The 18557-nt window shown below is 42.7% G+C and overlaps 1 protein-coding gene across 4 annotated transcripts; it reads left to right on the top strand.

The window, feature by feature from the left end:
* The first annotated feature begins 684 nt into the window (after positions 1-684).
* Positions 685-16758, top strand: LOC121873242 (plectin-like). 4 transcript variants are annotated; one of them, XM_042376645.1, is made up of 8 exons: positions 685-783; positions 3220-3293; positions 3774-3971; positions 4608-4832; positions 6306-6386; positions 10252-11145; positions 14037-14150; positions 15922-16758. In XM_042376645.1, exons 2-8 carry the CDS (start codon positions 3230-3232, stop codon positions 16086-16088), a joined length of 1743 nt encoding a protein of 580 aa, XP_042232579.1. In that variant the 5' UTR covers positions 685-783; positions 3220-3229; the 3' UTR covers positions 16089-16758. The 4 variants fall into 4 exon arrangements, with proteins under 4 accessions (XP_042232579.1, XP_042232580.1, XP_042232578.1 ...); XM_042376646.1 differs by lacking the exon at positions 15922-16758 and adding an exon at positions 15358-15400 and having other exon boundaries at positions 694-873; XM_042376644.1 differs by having other exon boundaries at positions 698-873.
* The last annotated feature ends 1799 nt before the right edge of the window (positions 16759-18557 follow it).

Raw genomic sequence — 18557 nt, forward strand, 5'->3', positions numbered from 1 at the left:
ATAGTTACCTGTGGGTCACTTCTCACGAGCTTCAATCATTATAACTAGTACAACATAGATTATAATTATCATATTCTATATAGCGATCAGCTGTCTAACACATGTACGCTTTCAGAGGATTTCCTGTATATGTCTATAACGTTAAGACGAAGGCCTCTTAAAATACGCAGACAGACACAGAGCTTGACGCACATCATATCTCACCAGCGTGTGTAAAACATTGTCTTAGTCTGTATCATGTCTCAATATATCTCTGCACTTTTACGCTCATACAAGATACCTCAATGGATAATCTAACATACTACGCAAGGTCTCATGACATCACCCCAATAATGTGTTACGGACCATTATACGCCCCTCAAGTCACTAGTCGTCCTCTGATCACACTCGGATTATGGTTAGTCTGGTCAAACATTCCTCAGGGTTCCTGGTCCGCCTCGGGCATTTCGAAAGTGAAATCTTAGGGTCGCTTACATCGCGACACACTGGGATCATACTTTTCTATCAAATTTCAGTATCCTATAATAATAATAATAATAATAATAAAAAGACGACCTCCTTTGGCTCAAGAATACTTTAAAAGACGAAATTTCGAGGTGGGGAACGGTGACACTCACTTAGACTATAATAGTGGAGAAAAAACTTGGAAAGTGTAGTGAGTGAAGGTTGGCTCGTGTGGTGCGGCACCATCACCTGGCTGACCCGGCTATGTGTAGTGTGCTGAGCCCTCACTGCCTCAGTGGCTCTTGAGTCTCCCTGCCGTCAACAGTGCCGCGCTAGCAGGTGTGTTGCTACACCTCCCACCATTATACCTTCTTCCTTATTCCCAGTGTCAGCTCCGAGTGTGTTACTTCCAAGGCAAGTCTGTATACGGTAAGTCTCAATGGACATTTACAGACAAACACCTTAGACTAAATATGCATAAACAAATGATAGAATCTATGAGAGAGGACACATGATATAAAATGCCTTGATAAGTAAAGGCTGAACTGTGAATGAGCGACACGACCCCATCTCTTGTACGACTCGGAAGATAAACTCCCCCTCACGAGACCTGAACAATGATAACTTAAAAACAAATACTTTTCCTGTAAATACTGAGTGTATTCAGCCACACACACTCTCTCTTTCTCTCTAGGAACTTTCACTCTCACACTTTCCGTTAACTTATTGCATAAGCACAGGGCGAGATATACCCGGGGGGGGGAGGTAAGTGATGGATGTTGATGCTCGAGTGGTTACTGTTGAAGCGATGACACTACTGACTGTACCTACCATCTCGACGTAGAGGGAGAGAGAGAGAGTAGTAGTAGCGCAGGCCATAACACCACCTTCACCACCCATTACATCAGGCTCCACCACAGTGCTACACACACACCGTGAGAACTACAGCCGTAGACAACAGTTATCGCATGTACCTGTACCACAGAAGCAAAAATCTTGTCGCAGGCCGGATTAACCACAATACGAGATTAACCACAACATGAGATTAACCACAACACGAAATTAACTACAACATGAGATTAACCACAACATGAGATTAACCACAACACGAGATTAACCACAACACGAGATTAACCACAACACGACATGGACCCTGGACCCAGCCGTCACAGCTCATGATATAACGACTGCAGTTGTTGTCGGTGTACCTTAGTAATGTAATCAATACTTAGGATATTATACATTCATAGATACGCGCGTGAGTGTATAATGTGTGCGTTAGTGAGGTAGGTTACGCCCAAAAAAGTGACACTCGATTGAGGAATGTGTAGTGAGACTGTTCGCTCTTCCCGAATATCTATCACTTTATTGCCGACACCCTTTACAAGACATAATTTACTTCATTCACAACACATGGTACAGTGGGAGTAAACACTAGTGATCAGACTACATCAGTGAGCAGTACGAGGAACATATGAATAACGGAACTTTAATGAGGAAAGGCATTGTGAGCTGAGTACGAGTTCCGTGAGTTGACGCAGTGAGTTGAAAGTGCTGCCTGGAGGGTTAGAGGGTCAGTGAGGGTGAAAGTAATGTGCAAGAAGTGTGATCAAACAAGTAAGGGAAGAGGGAAGTTATATACCACGAGCTGTTGAGTATAGGACCAAGCGACGCGAGATCCTTAGTGGGTTAGGTTAGGTTAGGTTAGGTTAGGTTAGGTTAAGTTAGGTTAGGTTAGGTTAGGTTAGGATCCCTGTGACAATGTGACAGAACAACCACAGCTTCGACTAATGCTAAAACAGGGAGTATGTGGTGCATTATATCAGTACTGAAAACTTTAACCAATCAGTGAGAGTTTTACGGTGAATATCAACCACGAGTTACTTAATCCAAACAGTACACGTAGAAGGTACTTAATATATTGTTAAAAAGACCTATACAGAGATTCTACCCTCCGCTTCATCAACTAGTGACACTCAGTACAGTTACCAGCCCAACTAGTGACACTCAGTACAGTTACCAGCCTAACTAGTGACACTCAGTACAGTTACCAGCCTAACTAGTGACACTCAGTACAGTTACCAGCCTAACTAGTGACACTCAGTACAGTTACCAGCCCAACTAGTGACACTCAGTACAGTTACCAGCCTAACTAGTGACACTCAGTACAGTTACCAGCCCAACTAGTGACACTCAGTACAGTTACCAGCCTAACTAGTGACACTCAGTACAGTTACCAGCCTAACTAGTGACACTCAGTACAGTTACCAGCCTAACTAGTGACACTCAGTACAGTTACCAGCCCAACTAGTGACACTCAGTACAGTTACCAGCCTAACTAGTGACACTCAGTACAGTTACCAGCCCAACTAGTGACACTCAGTACAGTTACCAGCCTAACTAGTGACACTCAGTACAGTTGCCAGCCCAACACAATACCTCTCAAGATGTGTGCACCTGTAGACCAAATTGTACCTGCTGAAAAATGATTTGAGATGGACGAACAGAACTCACTTTGGACCTGACCCCCTCCCTCCCTCCCTCCCTCCCTCTCCCTTTAAAAATACACAAAAATCAATTCCAAAAGACAGATGACATTACTGGTATATGTATGTTAGTAATGTGATATTAATTCTGTTACGTTTTATCTTATTTTTATTTTTTTTAGTTTATTCTAAGGAATGAATAATTTCAGTGATGTATTTCGCCATTTACTGTATGTTCACCAAGTATATATGGACCTTGTATGTTGACCTCAAGTGACGTGTGTTTCAGACCACACAAGATGAAGGTCCTGGCACTACTGCTGGCCCTGGTGGCCCTCACACACGCCGCACCACAACACAGAAGTAAGTACCTCCCCCACCTGCTTCTTCTACACCACCTGTGATATATACCACCTATGTTGTTACACCAACTTTGTTTACCACATGTGTTGTACATCCTATGTTACACCTCTGTTGTTGTACCACCAGTGTTGCAACACGTGTTTTGTTATACCACCAGTGTTGTCCCACCTGCGTCGTTGTACCATCAATGTTGTTGTACCACATGTGTTGTTGTTCTACCTGTGTTGTCATACCATTTGTGTTATTACATTACTTTTACACCACATGTGATGTCATAACACGAGTGTTATACCACCACCTGTGTTGTCAGGCCACATCTGACACACATACAGTACACTATCCAAGATCACGTGTCATCACATGACTTTCTTTTCCTTGTTACAGCGTTACACTATACCGTATTACCTCACAGTACAGTACAATCCTTACTCGTAAAATCTCCACACTCACCCACGCCCTTCTGCTCCTTTACTCCACCAGTGTCGAGTCAGGCATACAACGCCTTCAAAGTAGCACTGTCTGGCCGCATCCCCGTGGCCCTCTACTCAGCCAAAAGGTCTTACCGAGGCTACGGCGACGAGAGTGACGGTGTCGTGGTCATCAACTTCCCCGGACTCGGTAATCAAGCCGGCGCCTACTCCGCTGATTCTGATGATTTCGGAGTTGCAGTCGGCAGGAGTGAGTACTGTACTGAGTCACTTTGTTGTCACCACCGACTGACTGGGTTGGTTGGTGGTGCCTGTTGACGCCTTCCATCTATTAGGCGGCGTTCTCTCTGTATAGTTTCCTTCCAATGTTCATTTTCAAGGTTCAGGAACACGTCTGAGTTCACGACCCCCTGTTATATTATGTCCTAGTTCACGACTCCTATTATATGTGCTAGTTCACGACCCCTGTTATATATGTGCTAGTTCACGACCACTATTACTGTATATTATGTCCTAGTATTCACCTTGTATATATTCGATTACAGGTCCAGCTTTATGTCTTAATATACGCTAGTTTTGTATGTCTTAATGTACGCTAGTTTTGTATGTCTTAATATACGCTAGTTTTGTATGTCTTAATACACGTCACTATTGTTAATGTTATTATACGTGATTGTTGTATGTCTTATTATACGTGATTGTTGTATGTCTTATTATACGTGATTGTTGTATGTCTTATTATACGTGATTGATGTATGTCACCAATACTTGTACAAACCTAAACAGGGAGATTGTACAAATATTTGACTCACAGCTCTAGGTGTATAGCTGTACAGAGTGGCCATGTCTGGTAGGGTCTTCACTCACTCTTTCCCCCCCTAACTAGCTTCCAGCTCCCCCATCGACACCCCCTCTGCCAGCCCAACAGCCTCCTTGCCCGCTGTTAGACTAGACGATGATGATCTGGCTGACGCAATAGAAGATGCGGTGGAAGATGCGATAGACACAGCAGAAGATGCAGCACAACTTACTACCAGGAATGCAGCACTAAATGCATTCGATAATACAGCAGCAATAGCAGCAATTGCGCCTAGAACTGGCGCGGGCTCACGTAAGCAGCTGGCCTGATAAGCTTGCAGTCGCTCTCAACACGCATGTTCGGTGGTGACAATAACCTGAACCGTAGAGACTTGTCGTAACCGCATCGTAACATGAACGCATCTTGGGTGCGCTGAACTGTAACAGGGAGACAACCTTGCCAACACAAACACCATAACACTAACGCTGTGTAATAACCAAGGGACTACAAGGAACACTAACTTTCTATAAGACTTCCAACCAACACATCACGTACTGTGCCTCATGCATGACTTCAGACATTTACCCGGATTCTTGGAGAGTCGTCAGTTATTTCCTCCTTTATTGGGGATGAGAGAACGCAACTAGTCAACACTGAACTCACGATAAAAATATGGAGGACAAAATGGCAAAATGGCCTCAACTCTGTACTCAACTTTATCGTAACTACTATAGATGCATTCTGTCATTCTTCAGCTGCGGGAAATAACTAAATCACAGCTCCAGAGATATAGTACTTGTGACACTCACCATTATCAGTGAAGCTGTTAATGTGAGTATCAAGAGGATCTGTTTCATTCCTTCGTAATACCATAACAAACTACGTCACATATCACTACTATGGTTTATTTTCCTACATGAACAAAATTTGAAATTTAAATAAATATAAAAATTTATTACTACAACAATTACATCTAACAACTGTCTATGCAACACTTCAATAGCTACAGCGTCCTTGTGTTGCAACAGGAGGACACTTTATCTATGTGGCGCATTATTATCGCACGGAAGCTTATCAACAGTTCAGGAAATATTAATATTTAGTTGATCGCTATTCAATATAACAACACCTTTCTAAGTAGTTCTTCAGCCTTGCTTTCTCACACACTGCATCTGTGGTAATCGTTCAACATATATAAACAAACAGACTGTGATATATTATAAAACAGAGGACTAATACTGCACGCCTCACCCCGCACGTTCAGTTACTCTCAAGCACACAGCACGCTGTTGTTTCTGTCAACAGCTGTGACGGTTAATATTACGGAGTGACCATTCACGGAACTTTATATTGATTATTATATAAGAGTCGTTTTTGCGTGTTTTGACCCCACAATTTTGTTAACTGGGGGGAGGCTTAGATCTCCAAAAGTACTCATATCCGCCTAAAGTGAAGGTCACCATCGTGTGTAACAGAGAAAAACACTAATATAATATATATTTTAAAAGTAATTTCCCTTAATGGTCACTACGGAACATTTTTACCACCTTGTCTTCTACACACACCTTGGCATGAACCAACTAAGTAAATTTAACGAATTAAATCATAGCTATTAATATCGCAATAAAGAAGTGATATACGGTTCCAACAGCCGGCGAAAACTCAAAGAAATATATCTGAAAAAAAAGATATATAGGTTTCTTGTTCACTTTGTGGCCTAGCATGGAGCCAGTGATACATTACTCCCAGTGAGTTGACACAAGCTGAACCCTCTTACCCCTGCAGCCCAGTTGGCGATATCCACGGAGGACCTGATTGATGCCATTGAAGACGCAGCAGAGGAAGCAGTAGAAGGACGCACACGCAGTAAGCCCTCATGACACTGTCGGCATGAAACGCTTCTTCACTTAATACTAATTCTTATATTTTCCCTCTGTTAGATTCACCTTCCTTTTGATTTTTGGTTCACGTGTACTTGAGACTCAAGAGGGTTATATTTATTTCTTAAGTGATGATGATGTCGCAATATAACCACAAGGGCCTCGCTGTTTTGACTGGTGTTGTCGCAATATAACCACAAGGGTCTCGTTGTTTTGACTGGTGTTGTCGCAATATAACCACAAGGGCCTCGCTGTTTTGACTGGTGTTGTCGCAATATAACCACAAGGGCCTCGCTGTTTTGACTGGTGTTGTCGCAATATAACCACAAGGGTCTCGTTGTTTTGACTGGTGATGTCGCAATATAACCACAAGGGTCTCGTTGTTTTGACTGGTGTTGTCGCAATATAACCACAAGGGTCTCGTTGTTTTGACTGGTGTTGTCGCAATATAACCACAAGGGTCTCTGACGTTGTGGACTGGTGTTGTCGCAATATAACCACAAGGGCCTCGCTGTTTTGACTGGTGTTGTCGCAATATAACCACAAGGGTCTCGTTGTTTTGACTGGTGTTGTCGCAATATAACCACAAGGGTCTCGTTGTTTTGACTGGTGTTGTCGCAATATAACCACAAGGGCCTCGCTGTTTTGACTGGTGTTGTCGCAATATAACCACAAGGGCCTCGTTGTTTCGCTCTGTCTTGGTTCTGATGTTCTTGACCTTTAACTTCTCTTGATGGTTCAGGATGGTGTTGTTAAGTATGTTTGTTTGTCAGTAATATTCTTCTTGGCGGCAACAGAGTGAGAGGTTTCGCTGCACTAATCTGTATCCAGACGCTCGGTGGTGATGCCGGCTCGCTTCAGTCCGTTTGCTAGCATTTAGTTTTCCCAAGTTCCATCCAACACAAAACACAAAGTGAAAAAAAAATCCTGTGCATTAGATTAATCGTAAATAAAACATTACTAATTTACAAAGGGCTAAATGCGTTTCGTGTCGAATACTTGGGTCAATAGGCAAATTAACATAGAGAAACAATATATGTAAATTATTCGAACAGGTACACAGGTGATTAGTTTTTATTTCTACCAATAGTGATTCAGCCAGGAACAGCCAATCTGTTTACGTGAGCAGCAGCAGCAGCAGCAGCAGCAGCAGCAGCAGCAGCAGCAGCTATCAGCTTCACAAAGTATTCTCGGGGACTGGTCAAATAGGCCCCAACCTACATTAACCTAACCATTTTTTCTCAGGCATCAGTCTTAATGGGCCCTAGTTAGGATTTTTTTTTACGGGAATTAGCCCACCCGGGCACAGGTCGAACGACCCACAACGGGGCCTGGGGGATAAGAATAGAAAGAAATTAAAAATAGAAAAGGCTGGTGGCCTTTACTAGGATTTGGGGTCCGATTGGCCTGCAACCGTAAATCCTCATCCAGCCCGAGGACTGCAACACGCGGCCAACCCATTACAAGGAGCGACGGACCCGGTGAAGGTGACAACAGAGACAATGGCAAGTGGGGCGCTCACAACACCTTCAGCGGTGACAAGAGAAAGTACGACACGTGCAATAACAAACACTACAGCTCCAGCAACAAACACTACAGCCACATCAACAAACACAACAGTCTCAGAAACAAGTACAACAGACCTGGATACAAACGCAACAGCCGCAGCCACATCACCCACCACAGCAGCAGCAGCAGGTGTGTCGACGACGGCAGCAGCAGACGCAATTAGTAAACCAAAACGATCCTAGCAATGTCATGCATCTTAGACGTCTCGCACACTAATACACACATGGGATTATCTGAATTACACACACACACACACACACACACACACACACACACACACACACACACACACAAACTATAACACCTGAATGGTAGAATGCCGAGACAAGAACATCTGGGTTAATTGTTCTTCTGTGAGTTCTGTTGATGGCGGCGTCAACGAGTTGCTAAGGACAACAGAGGCCTCAGCATCACCACACTGAAGACACGAGTCACCTGCAGTCTGGGTCGAATTCTTGAGGCAATGTTTTGTTGTGTGTTGGTTGGGAATTAGCAATGTTGTCGATGATCCAAGCCGCAGTAGTGTTGAGAAAGAGGAAAGACTTTGGCTTGCAATTCATCAGTTGTATGTGTTCTGTCGTGGAGAATCTAGTGTTGCTCTCCTCCCCACCCAAGTTTTTCTGTAGTGTGGATGGATGGTTGTGGTTGGTGACGCTGTTTGTATGTTAAAATTATGATAAGCACTCACCTTGGGAGCCTCCTCTTGGTGTTTCTCTGCCAGGCTGCATGTTGAGAACCACCTACAGTACACACAGGATGTCACAATAGTTTCTAGCCAGAGAGACATACACTACCCAGTATATTTCCATATGTATTGATAAGAAGACTGAAAGGGTGTATTTTGTGTATAAGAGTTCACGTCTTCACACAAAACACACAACTTTTCTAACAATTAATCGAGAAATATACTGATGACACCACTGTCCTCTGGGTCGACAATATTCTAACACCCCGTCGTACAGTATGTGGGTCGTCCTCTCTACAACAACAACACACACACACACACACACACACACACACACACACACACACACACACACACACGTCAACACTAACACTTGGAAGACTTTCTGAACACCAGTATTTAATTCATATTTTACCTCATTTACACTTTATCTTGTTCTTAACAGTTATGATAATTCTTTCAATTGGACACAAAACAACAACAGTGACACAAGTTTGAGGTAGGAACAAGAGGAAGGAATGTAACGCATGAACCACATCTTACAATTAGACTTTTTTTTACTAAGAATAAGAATCAGTGTGTGTGTGTGTGTGTGTGTGTGTGTGTGTGTGTGTGTGTGTGTGTGTGTGTGTGTGTGTGTTTGTGTGTGTGTGTTTTATATGATTTCTTCAGACAGTAAAATATTCCTCAACATTTCTCGTTGGTCAATATAAATCCGCCTAAGCTAAACATTACCTTCCTATCGACAAAGTTGTGTTGAATCATGCGTACTAAAACTTGTAATCACTGTTGCTGTATAAGTATAATTGTTACAGATACGGTTCACTGTAATCATACCTTAAGTAAATTTAGTAACCTTTATTGTAACGACTTTGCTTGAATAGAATAAAAGACGTTTGATCTGAGAGCATTTACTGAAACAATCTCTTAACTGCGTCCCAAAACCTGACTGCCATCCTAAGACCAAGTGTTCCGCGGCCAGTTATTATGTTACCTGTCATCTTCAAGACAATAACAAGTGGCTATATTAGGTTATCAGTTTTCCGGACGATATTTCACATTATTGACAAACAATCTACATGTACATGTTCATCAGGAAGTGAATCTTTATCGAAGTACAGTACATTACATTATATTCAGTAGTTGTTATTTTTATTAGCCTTTGAAACAGCTCTCAGGAACTTTTTGAACTACAGCTGCCAACCAAAGTTTTCATCTGTCTTTAACTTTTGTAATTCTTCCTCAGCCTTTTTCACCTTCAGCCTAACACTTAGGGTAGTTCTGAATGACACACTGATGGCGCCCTTTAAGTTATCAAGCTCCACGCCCCGGTATTGTGTCAACACGACGCGAGAGGCCCCTGCCTACGTGACCCGCTAATGAGCAAATCGTTTATAACATTGACTTGACAGTAGAATTCCATGTATGTTTTTGTAAATGCGTGTGTACAAGTACGTATGTGTAAGTGTACATGCATTTATGCAAGTTTATAAAGTGAGATTATGTACATATGTACTGTATGTATGTATGAGTGTGAGGATAATAACATGATAATCTTCATCAGTTAGGTTCATTCCCACTCCCCCTTACCCACCAGCCCCGGCTGAGGCCCTCACACCGGCGGCAGTAGCAGCAGAGATTATAAGAGAGAGAATGGAAGATGCAGCAGAGAACGCAATTGAGGCATTGCAGGATGCGGCAGAAAACACAAGAGAGGCTATAGAGGAAGCAACAGAAAATGCAAGAGAGGCAATGCTGACGGCAGCAATAAGTGCAAGAACCGCAATGCTGGATACACCACGGGACACGAGGACCACGGTGATGGGTGCAGCAGGGAAGGCAATAATGGCAGCAGCAAGGAACACACAAGCTGCAATGTCGACAGTAGCGGAGAACGCAAGACTTGCAATGCTGATAGCAGCAGAAAATGCAAGAGAGGCCTTGGAGGAAGCAGCAGAGAACGCGATAGAGGCACAGGAGGATGCAGCAGAGGTCGAAAGAGCAAAAATACTGCTGACTGAAGCAGAAAACACAAGAAACGCATTGTTAGGAGCAGTGAACAACGCAAGAACCACAATGACTGGGGCAGCAGAGAATGCAAGAGTCGCAGTACTGTTAGCAGCAGAGAATTTAAGAGAAGCAATGCAGGAAGCAGTAGAGAACGCAAGAGAGGCAAGGCTAGAAGCAGCAGAGAACGAAAGAGAAGCACAAGAAGAAGCAGCAGAGGCCGCAAGGGATGCACTACTGTTAAGAGCAGCGACGGCCGCAGGAAACGCAATGGTGGGAGCAACAGAGAACGCAAGACTCGCAATGTTGATAGCAGCAGATAATGCTAGAGAAGCCATGGAAGAAGCGGCAGAGGATGCATTAGAAGCAAGAGAAGAAGCGGCAGAGGATGCATTAGAAGCAAGAGAAGAAGCAGCAGAGATCGCAAGAGAGAGAAGGCTGATAGCAGCGGTGAACGCAGCAACAGCCAGAGGAGTTACCAGCAGTAAGCAAGCTCAGGCCGGCATGATATGTTTCTTAAGTAGTTACTGACTAACAATGTGTTTTTTTTGTGACAATTTATAATACCACAAAATATTCATACTCGATTGCTCAGTCGCATGCTTGTTTTCTTCCCACAGACTTCATTAAATATTACCCACAGGGAGAACTGTATGTGTTCGTCGCACTGTCCGCCGTGTATCCCTCCAAGAACATGATTTTTTCCAACTGTTTTACAGACTTTTTTAAAGGTGTCTGACACACACTGACACGGCCTAGAGATTTTCCGAGCTTAATAATAGACATAAAACGGTTAAAAATGGCGATTTGGCGGCCAATTTAATTTCATGAAGGCATTAGTACCTGTAGCAGCACCGTGGGGGTTGACGAGACCACTAATAATGTAGTGCTGGAGAGTGACATCCAGCTCACCAGTACACTAAGATGATCACCAAAGACAGATCATTCCACAGTGTTGTTTGAGCGAGACAGTTGACCGCAGCAGCTCTCTTAACACGCGTAATTAAGTTTCTCGAGACATATTTATGATAGTGAATATAAAGGTTAATTAACCACCTGTGAGTCATCTTATTCCTGATAACTATCGTGCACGTCTGGCTTAGTCTTCCCTAACAGTTAGTCGACTGTAAAGAAACAAGAGATTCTAAATAATAACATACAGATACGTGTACATATATAAAAGTTTTATAATAATATCTAAAAGAGGAATGGAAAAAATTTTATCAACTGAATTTTCTCATGTTCTTAACCGCTCCACAAACACCTTCCCTGACTGACTGACACACGGAGAGAGACAAAGTTGTGTTCCCGTCGGTCTTACCTGAGTGACAGAGAGAGTTATTTCCCATCCCCGCCGGCATATAATTACTACACAACAACTATGATATTATTGGTTTAGTCTATTAATTTAAATAATCATAATAATCAATAACTTACTTTGTACAGATGAGTTATATTTGTCATTTGTTTGCAGCTCTGAGTTAAACCAAACATTCATACACCAGTAAAATATTCTTGTGTCCTTGTCTAGCTGAGGAGGTTAATAATGGCTAACTACTATTAAAAGACGTAATTACTAAGTGAACAATTTATCCGCCGCAGACTTGTATTATTCATGTTTACGTCTAACAATACGTCGACAATTAACGTACTTTATTCTATTGTCTTTTCTGCTACCGATGGCAACATTACTACGGAGCAAATTATCCCCACGGACTCCAGAAACAATAACGAGACTGATTCAATCATTTACGAGACTTGACGTGCATGATTCACCTCTCTATGTCTATTGTATTTTGTATTTTTGTTGTATAATGGTTGTATAATGTATCAATTACATAGAAATAACCTGGAAACCAACATGCATGGCTCATCTGATAATTCGTTATGCATGGTTCAACTATTAGCTGATAACTCTGGTCAAGAAAATATCAACAAGCATGGATCATCTCATAACTAATCCTGTGTGTTAATCAGCTGAAACTGGATTAAACATACAACAATACGTAGAGTGAAGGTGTGATGTAGGGTAACCGGGTGACTTGAGTGGGCTAACACGGCATGATGGTTGGAAACTAAACGCAATCCTTCAGTTGTTTGAAGCCAAGGACGGAGGTGGAGTATACGCAATGAGGGGCAAGCTCCTACGTCTCCTACACCCACTTAGGTACGGATCTGTGCATGTGTAATTATTGTGTTTATGTGTGTTTTAACCACAAGCCATTTGAGATGAGATCTATGTATCATTGTCTCAGTTACTAACTCAAATGATCACAGTTGCACGCCACTATTTATTTATGTTCTTGTATGTAATAATTTTCCATTGGAGAACTCGCTTCTTCACATGTACGCTGTGTAAATACCCGCGTTGTAATGGGAAGTTAGTCATGGCATAGGCTGTGACTAACCAGGGTAAGTATTGTACTCACCCGTCATCCACCCATCCATCACCCACCCGTCATCCACCCATCCATCACCCTGTATATACTGTACTTGTGACTGTATCATACCGACCCTCTCTGCTCGTCATCCATCACCTCATTGTTATACCACCAATATAATCCCTTATCCCTGTACATGTATATACTGTATGTACATCTTAGGTCTCACCAGCGCCATGGATGTGTCCCTTCTCTGTAATTTAATCCTCCTAGTCTTGACGGTTACCGGTATTATTAAAAACATTTATATTTCATTTTAAAACATTACCTTTGTACAGTATAGTATCCATGTTGACCGTCAGCTTGGTACTTACGTCATGTAACTCTCAGATGTTTCTTGTTTTACTGCTACAATGTTCATATTATTTTTGATTATTATGCCAGATATTTCTCATCATTATAAATAAGTAAATCACCTCATCATCCCTGACCAAAAGCCATCTATCACTGTAATTAATTTCCCAATACAGTCTAACCCTCCCTGTGTGGATGACCGTATCCCACTGAAGGCTCGGGGTGAGTAAGATCCATAAATTACCAGGTTAACTTATTGGTGAACGAAAACCTTCACCCACACGCATGACAACACATTGACCATCTGTATACTATTTTCCTTCTCATAGATATAGTTCTGTAGTATCAGATATAAATAAATACCTCATATAACATTTCATTGAACACTAACTTCTCCCTGTTCCTCTGTATGTTGTTAGAGATATCATAAAACCACACAGAACACCTAAGAAATAAGCTTTAGTGTTGCCTTACATCCTTATTTGGTATAGAAATCCAAGTGAGCAGATGGGTTGACTGCGCCTACCTGTGCGTAAGGAGACCCGGTAATCTATGGATCTAGGGAGTGAGAGCGCCACCCAACTCCTCCGCCCCGGTCACTTACTACATCCTCTAACCTCCAGCTGTCTCTCCCACAAAGCTGGTCTAGCTGCTGTTGGTGTCCAGGAACTGGTCAGAAGGAAGCGTCAAACCTCCGACAGCAGCAACGTCCAGCAACTGTCCTTCTCTATATCTACACTCGGCTCAATCCTCGGTAAGCCTCACTACCTCTACCACTGTAAGCTTAAGACTCTCTTGTAAGCCTCACTCGAGTCTACCTCTACCACTGTAAGCTTAAGACTCTCTTGTAAGCCTCACTCGAGTCTACCTCTACCACTGTAAGCTTAAGACTCTCTTGTACTCCATTATTAAAAGTTGGTGGAGACAGCCAGACCCACCATCGGGGTTATGACTCTACACATAAATAGAACAAACAGATGTAAGTTTTCAATACAAGTCTGTAAACATACAATGGGGACCAACTTTAATTCCGTAAAGTACTTAAAAAATATTGAGGGGGTCTTAACAAGGGAGACTTATGAGACTGAGTCAAGTTATGCGCTGAAGTTGACCACATGTTGGGAGGAGGAGGAGGAGGAGGAGGAAGGAACAGCCATAGCCCAGAATATTAATGCATCTACAAATCCTCTCATACGACACAAAAAACATTTACAGGAGAAGAAAATAATACATCAGATAATCTCTAAAAAGTAGTCATCTCTGTTGAACCATTGGGAGGATCTTCTTTAGCTATATTATTCTTCAGATTTCGGTGGAATGTCCTTTAAGATTGAATCAAACCGTTAAAGACTCTCACGTGATATCAGACTGACATCACCTTGTCCACTAAGATGACCCGGTGTGTTCAGTGGTCAACTGTGTCAGTCGGTACACAAGACGTCACTAATCTGTTTTACTCAAGACGACATAACATAAACAGGTGATGGACTTACACCACACTACACTAACCTCTCACAACGCACTTACCTCCTCATAACGCACTCACCACACTACACTAACCCCACGCTACACACTTACCACACTACACTACCCCCTCACAAGGCACTCACCCTCACAACACACTCACCCTCACAACACTCATGAGGTCACACTGTAAGCCTTCTCATAACGTAACCAATAGTGTTGTGATAATGGTTTATATTCTCGTGTCACCTAACGTTAGCTCATCCTACACACCCCATCCTGATAAGAGTCAATAATATGCATGACCTAGTTCTTAATCTTACCTGCCTGAGTTAATTCACACATTAGACCTCCCCCTCCTCTTGTGTACGACTATTAATGCACGTATCTTTTAGTAACTGGCTTTTTTATAGAAGAGTGTGAATGTAGACACAACTTTATTTTTCACCTTCACTTTTGTATGATGACGATGCTAACCAGGATAAAATTTGGCTCAGTCCCCCGGAAGTAACAACCTGAACTGCCTGGAAGTCGTCCACTGAACACGCTGACGTCCCCAACCCCTCCCCCCCTGGACACGTTGGTTGAGGACCACACGGCGGCGGGGCTGACGCAGCAGCAGGCACACACCGTCAGCATGATGGCACAACAACGGGTCAGACTCGTCGGTCCAGCTCCAGCCTTCATCACCCTTGGTTCCTGACCTTCCACAGCCCCGACTACCCTAACCTCGACACCTGTACATAGACCTGACTCCTCCCCTTACGAAGACTTGGACAGACTTTAGCATACTAAGTAGAATCCTCCAGTGGAACTAGAGGGGAAACAATCCTTACCTGCAAACGATGTTGTGCAATTACCTCAGGACAAACTATAAGTAATTTTCTTCACCTGTAAATCTTTTCTGTTGTCCGATCTTTCTCTCTGTCTCCTCACGGTGGGAAAACATACACTCAGGTGTTAGTGGGTAACAAAACTAAAATTCTGTTCTTAATTTTATAAAAACGCATTTGACGAACCTTTTGCTCACCCCACTACCTCGGGTGACGTCACTTCGGCAGGCGTCTCCGTCGGTAAATGGTTGGACTCCACCTTCAACGCTAATGTGGAGCTCATCGACAACATGGAGGTCATAGGAACTCTCGTGGTGGATCAAGTGAGTAATATGCTCGACGAACCCAAAGACAAATTCTTGGCTAACGACAACACGAGCTCTTCTGAACACTGAAACCTCCATCAACCGCGTCTACATCTGCGTCACAAAATACACCTGCCGTGTTCAGACACGATGAGCACATAGACTCACCTTACAACTACGATAACCCATCAGCCATTCACCGCTAATAGAGCAGTATAGTCAGTAGAGTGGTAAGAGCAGTTATGTTCACCGAGTTGGAGCAGTTATTATGACACAAACTATCCACAACACCTTGCACTCCATACCTAGTTCGTTCTTCTACCACTACCACGATCCTTTTACCACACCATGCACGATCCTTTCTACTACTCCCACGATCCCTTCAACCACTCCTACACGCCTTCCACTAGTCACGTTACCACTGGCTGCACGAGGGGTCCTCACCTGCCCGTACACGTCACCTCCTCACACACGTAGATACTATACCTACTTATACCACCTCGGTAAACATTACCTCCTGTAGCTGCCACAGTTGTTGAAATATGTATAAGTCTTGATCTATATTCATCTTCTTCACCCACGTGAGTGTCAACACAAACATTTGACTTTATAGTGAAATGTATTCTAGCTGTTAAGATTATGTTTAGTCTAGTTTTTGGTAATGTCATATGTTGTGTAATTTTGTTTTTATATAAAAGTAAACTGTATACTTCTGTTAGTATATCTTAATGTACCAATAAAGAATTACTTTGACATAAAATATGTTTGGATTAATAATTCCTCATTTGGAGTAATTTAAGCCGAAAATGACACATTTCTGTACACATATATATACTGTACAGTATATGAATATGTACTGTGTATGATTCCATATCTCCTTAACATCTGCTGTAAAACCTTACTCGTAAACTACCACCCAGTCACGATGATGGCTTCACTGGGGCATCTCATAAGTTACAACCATCACCAAACTTTCGACACAATATCCACAAAGTTAGCCGATAATTATCTATTGCTTTAAATTCACGTAATACAAATGTTAATGTACACTTTATAACACACTAAGTAAGCTCAAAGAACTTTTGTCTCATGGACCACAATACACCAGGCAGCAGCAGGCGGACCCAAGCAGTGTTGACCTAACCCACACCTGGTGTAGTGTCTTGCCTTAACCAGGTGTAGTACTGACCTAACACTGATGCAAGACAACAACAACAACAATAATAATAATGATAATAATAATAAACAGGACAGAATAAGCCTTGAGTCAGCACCGCGGGAAGCGAAGGAGTCCAAACCACTATATATTTATTAATGGTAATAAGGAAAGGGAAAAAGTGATAGTGGTGATGGTGGTGGTGGTTGGGGTAGTGATGATGGTGGTAGTGGTGATAGTGAAAGTGGTAGTGATAGTATTAGTGATAGTGGTAGTGATAGTGGTAGTGGTAGTTGTGGTAATGGGCAGCTAAGGGACGACCCAGAATGCCAGGCCACTTTCCCTCTCACTGCAGGTTTTTGGTCCAGGGTGAAAGCACAAGATGAAGTGCCCGAGCAACTCTCTCTTCTCGGCCTCTCCTCCGTGGGTTAAATTTTCTTCACACTGCTCTTTTTATTACACTCCCTCATTCGTTTCTTACAACCTTATTCTTTGTCGTGTTTGGTGCTCTCTCTCTCTCTCTCTCTCTCTCTCTCTCTCTCTCTCTCTCTCTCTCTCTCTCTCTCTCTCTCTCTACAGGTGAATCACTACTTAATGACCTTCCATCACAGTAAGGCCACAGGTTGTTGAGTCTGACTAATATGTAAACAACCTGCCGGGTTGATGTTCCCTGGTGACGGCATCCTTGAAGAGACGAGAGCTCATTGCTCCTAGCCTGTCCTTCCCTGGTCTGATCCCCTCTCTCTCTCTCACGGGAGTTCATAACTATTGCTCTACATAAATAACTAAATAAAGTAGTACAAGCTGCCTCTAAACAGTAGCGGCACACATATTAAAAGACCAATAATGAATCATTGAGTAAATAAGAAACAGGTTACTATTATAATGACCTGAATATTATCCCGAGAATTTACAATAAAACTAAGTAGAAATATTGAAGTATTATAAATGAAAGTTTACTCTGTGCATGACTTCATGGTGTCCGCTAATCACGACGGCCGGGGAAGAAAGCTGTTTTTTTTAGTCAAAGTAACTTTCCAATCACGTTCTCTACCTGAGGTTGTCATCTGGATAATTTCCCTTACAGTCAATGTGTGTTAATGTTTATAAATTTCCAGCACTTAATAAGCTGCAGCTACATATTGGTGCCCCACGTGCATGCACGTACGCCCCCCTACACATACAGTATGTACAATTGTACATACACGCACGACCTCTACACACGTACATGCGCATGCAAGTAGGCATACGTACGCATGCACGCAAGCAGATACATACACATACGCACCCTCTTCTCTCTCTCTCCACAACACACACACACACACACACACACACACACACACACACACACACACACACACACACACACACACACACACACACACACACCACAGCAACTTCTC

The sequence above is a fragment of the Homarus americanus genome, unplaced genomic scaffold, assembly GCF_018991925.1.
Source record: "Homarus americanus isolate GMGI-L3 unplaced genomic scaffold, GMGI_Hamer_2.0 scaffold32929, whole genome shotgun sequence".
NCBI classification, from domain to species: Eukaryota; Metazoa; Arthropoda; class Malacostraca; order Decapoda; family Nephropidae; genus Homarus; species Homarus americanus.

Coding starts and splice junctions, on each gene's coding strand:
- LOC121873242 (XM_042376645.1), top strand. CDS start 3,230: ATGAAGGTCCTGGCACTACTGCTGGCCCTGGTGGCCCTCACACACGCC. Junction 3,294..3,773: donor CGCCGCACCACAACACAGAA/GTAAGTACCTCC, acceptor TTACTCCACCAG/TGTCGAGTCAGGCATACAAC. Junction 4,833..6,305: donor TAGAACTGGCGCGGGCTCAC/GTAAGCAGCTGG, acceptor TTACCCCTGCAG/CCCAGTTGGCGATATCCACG.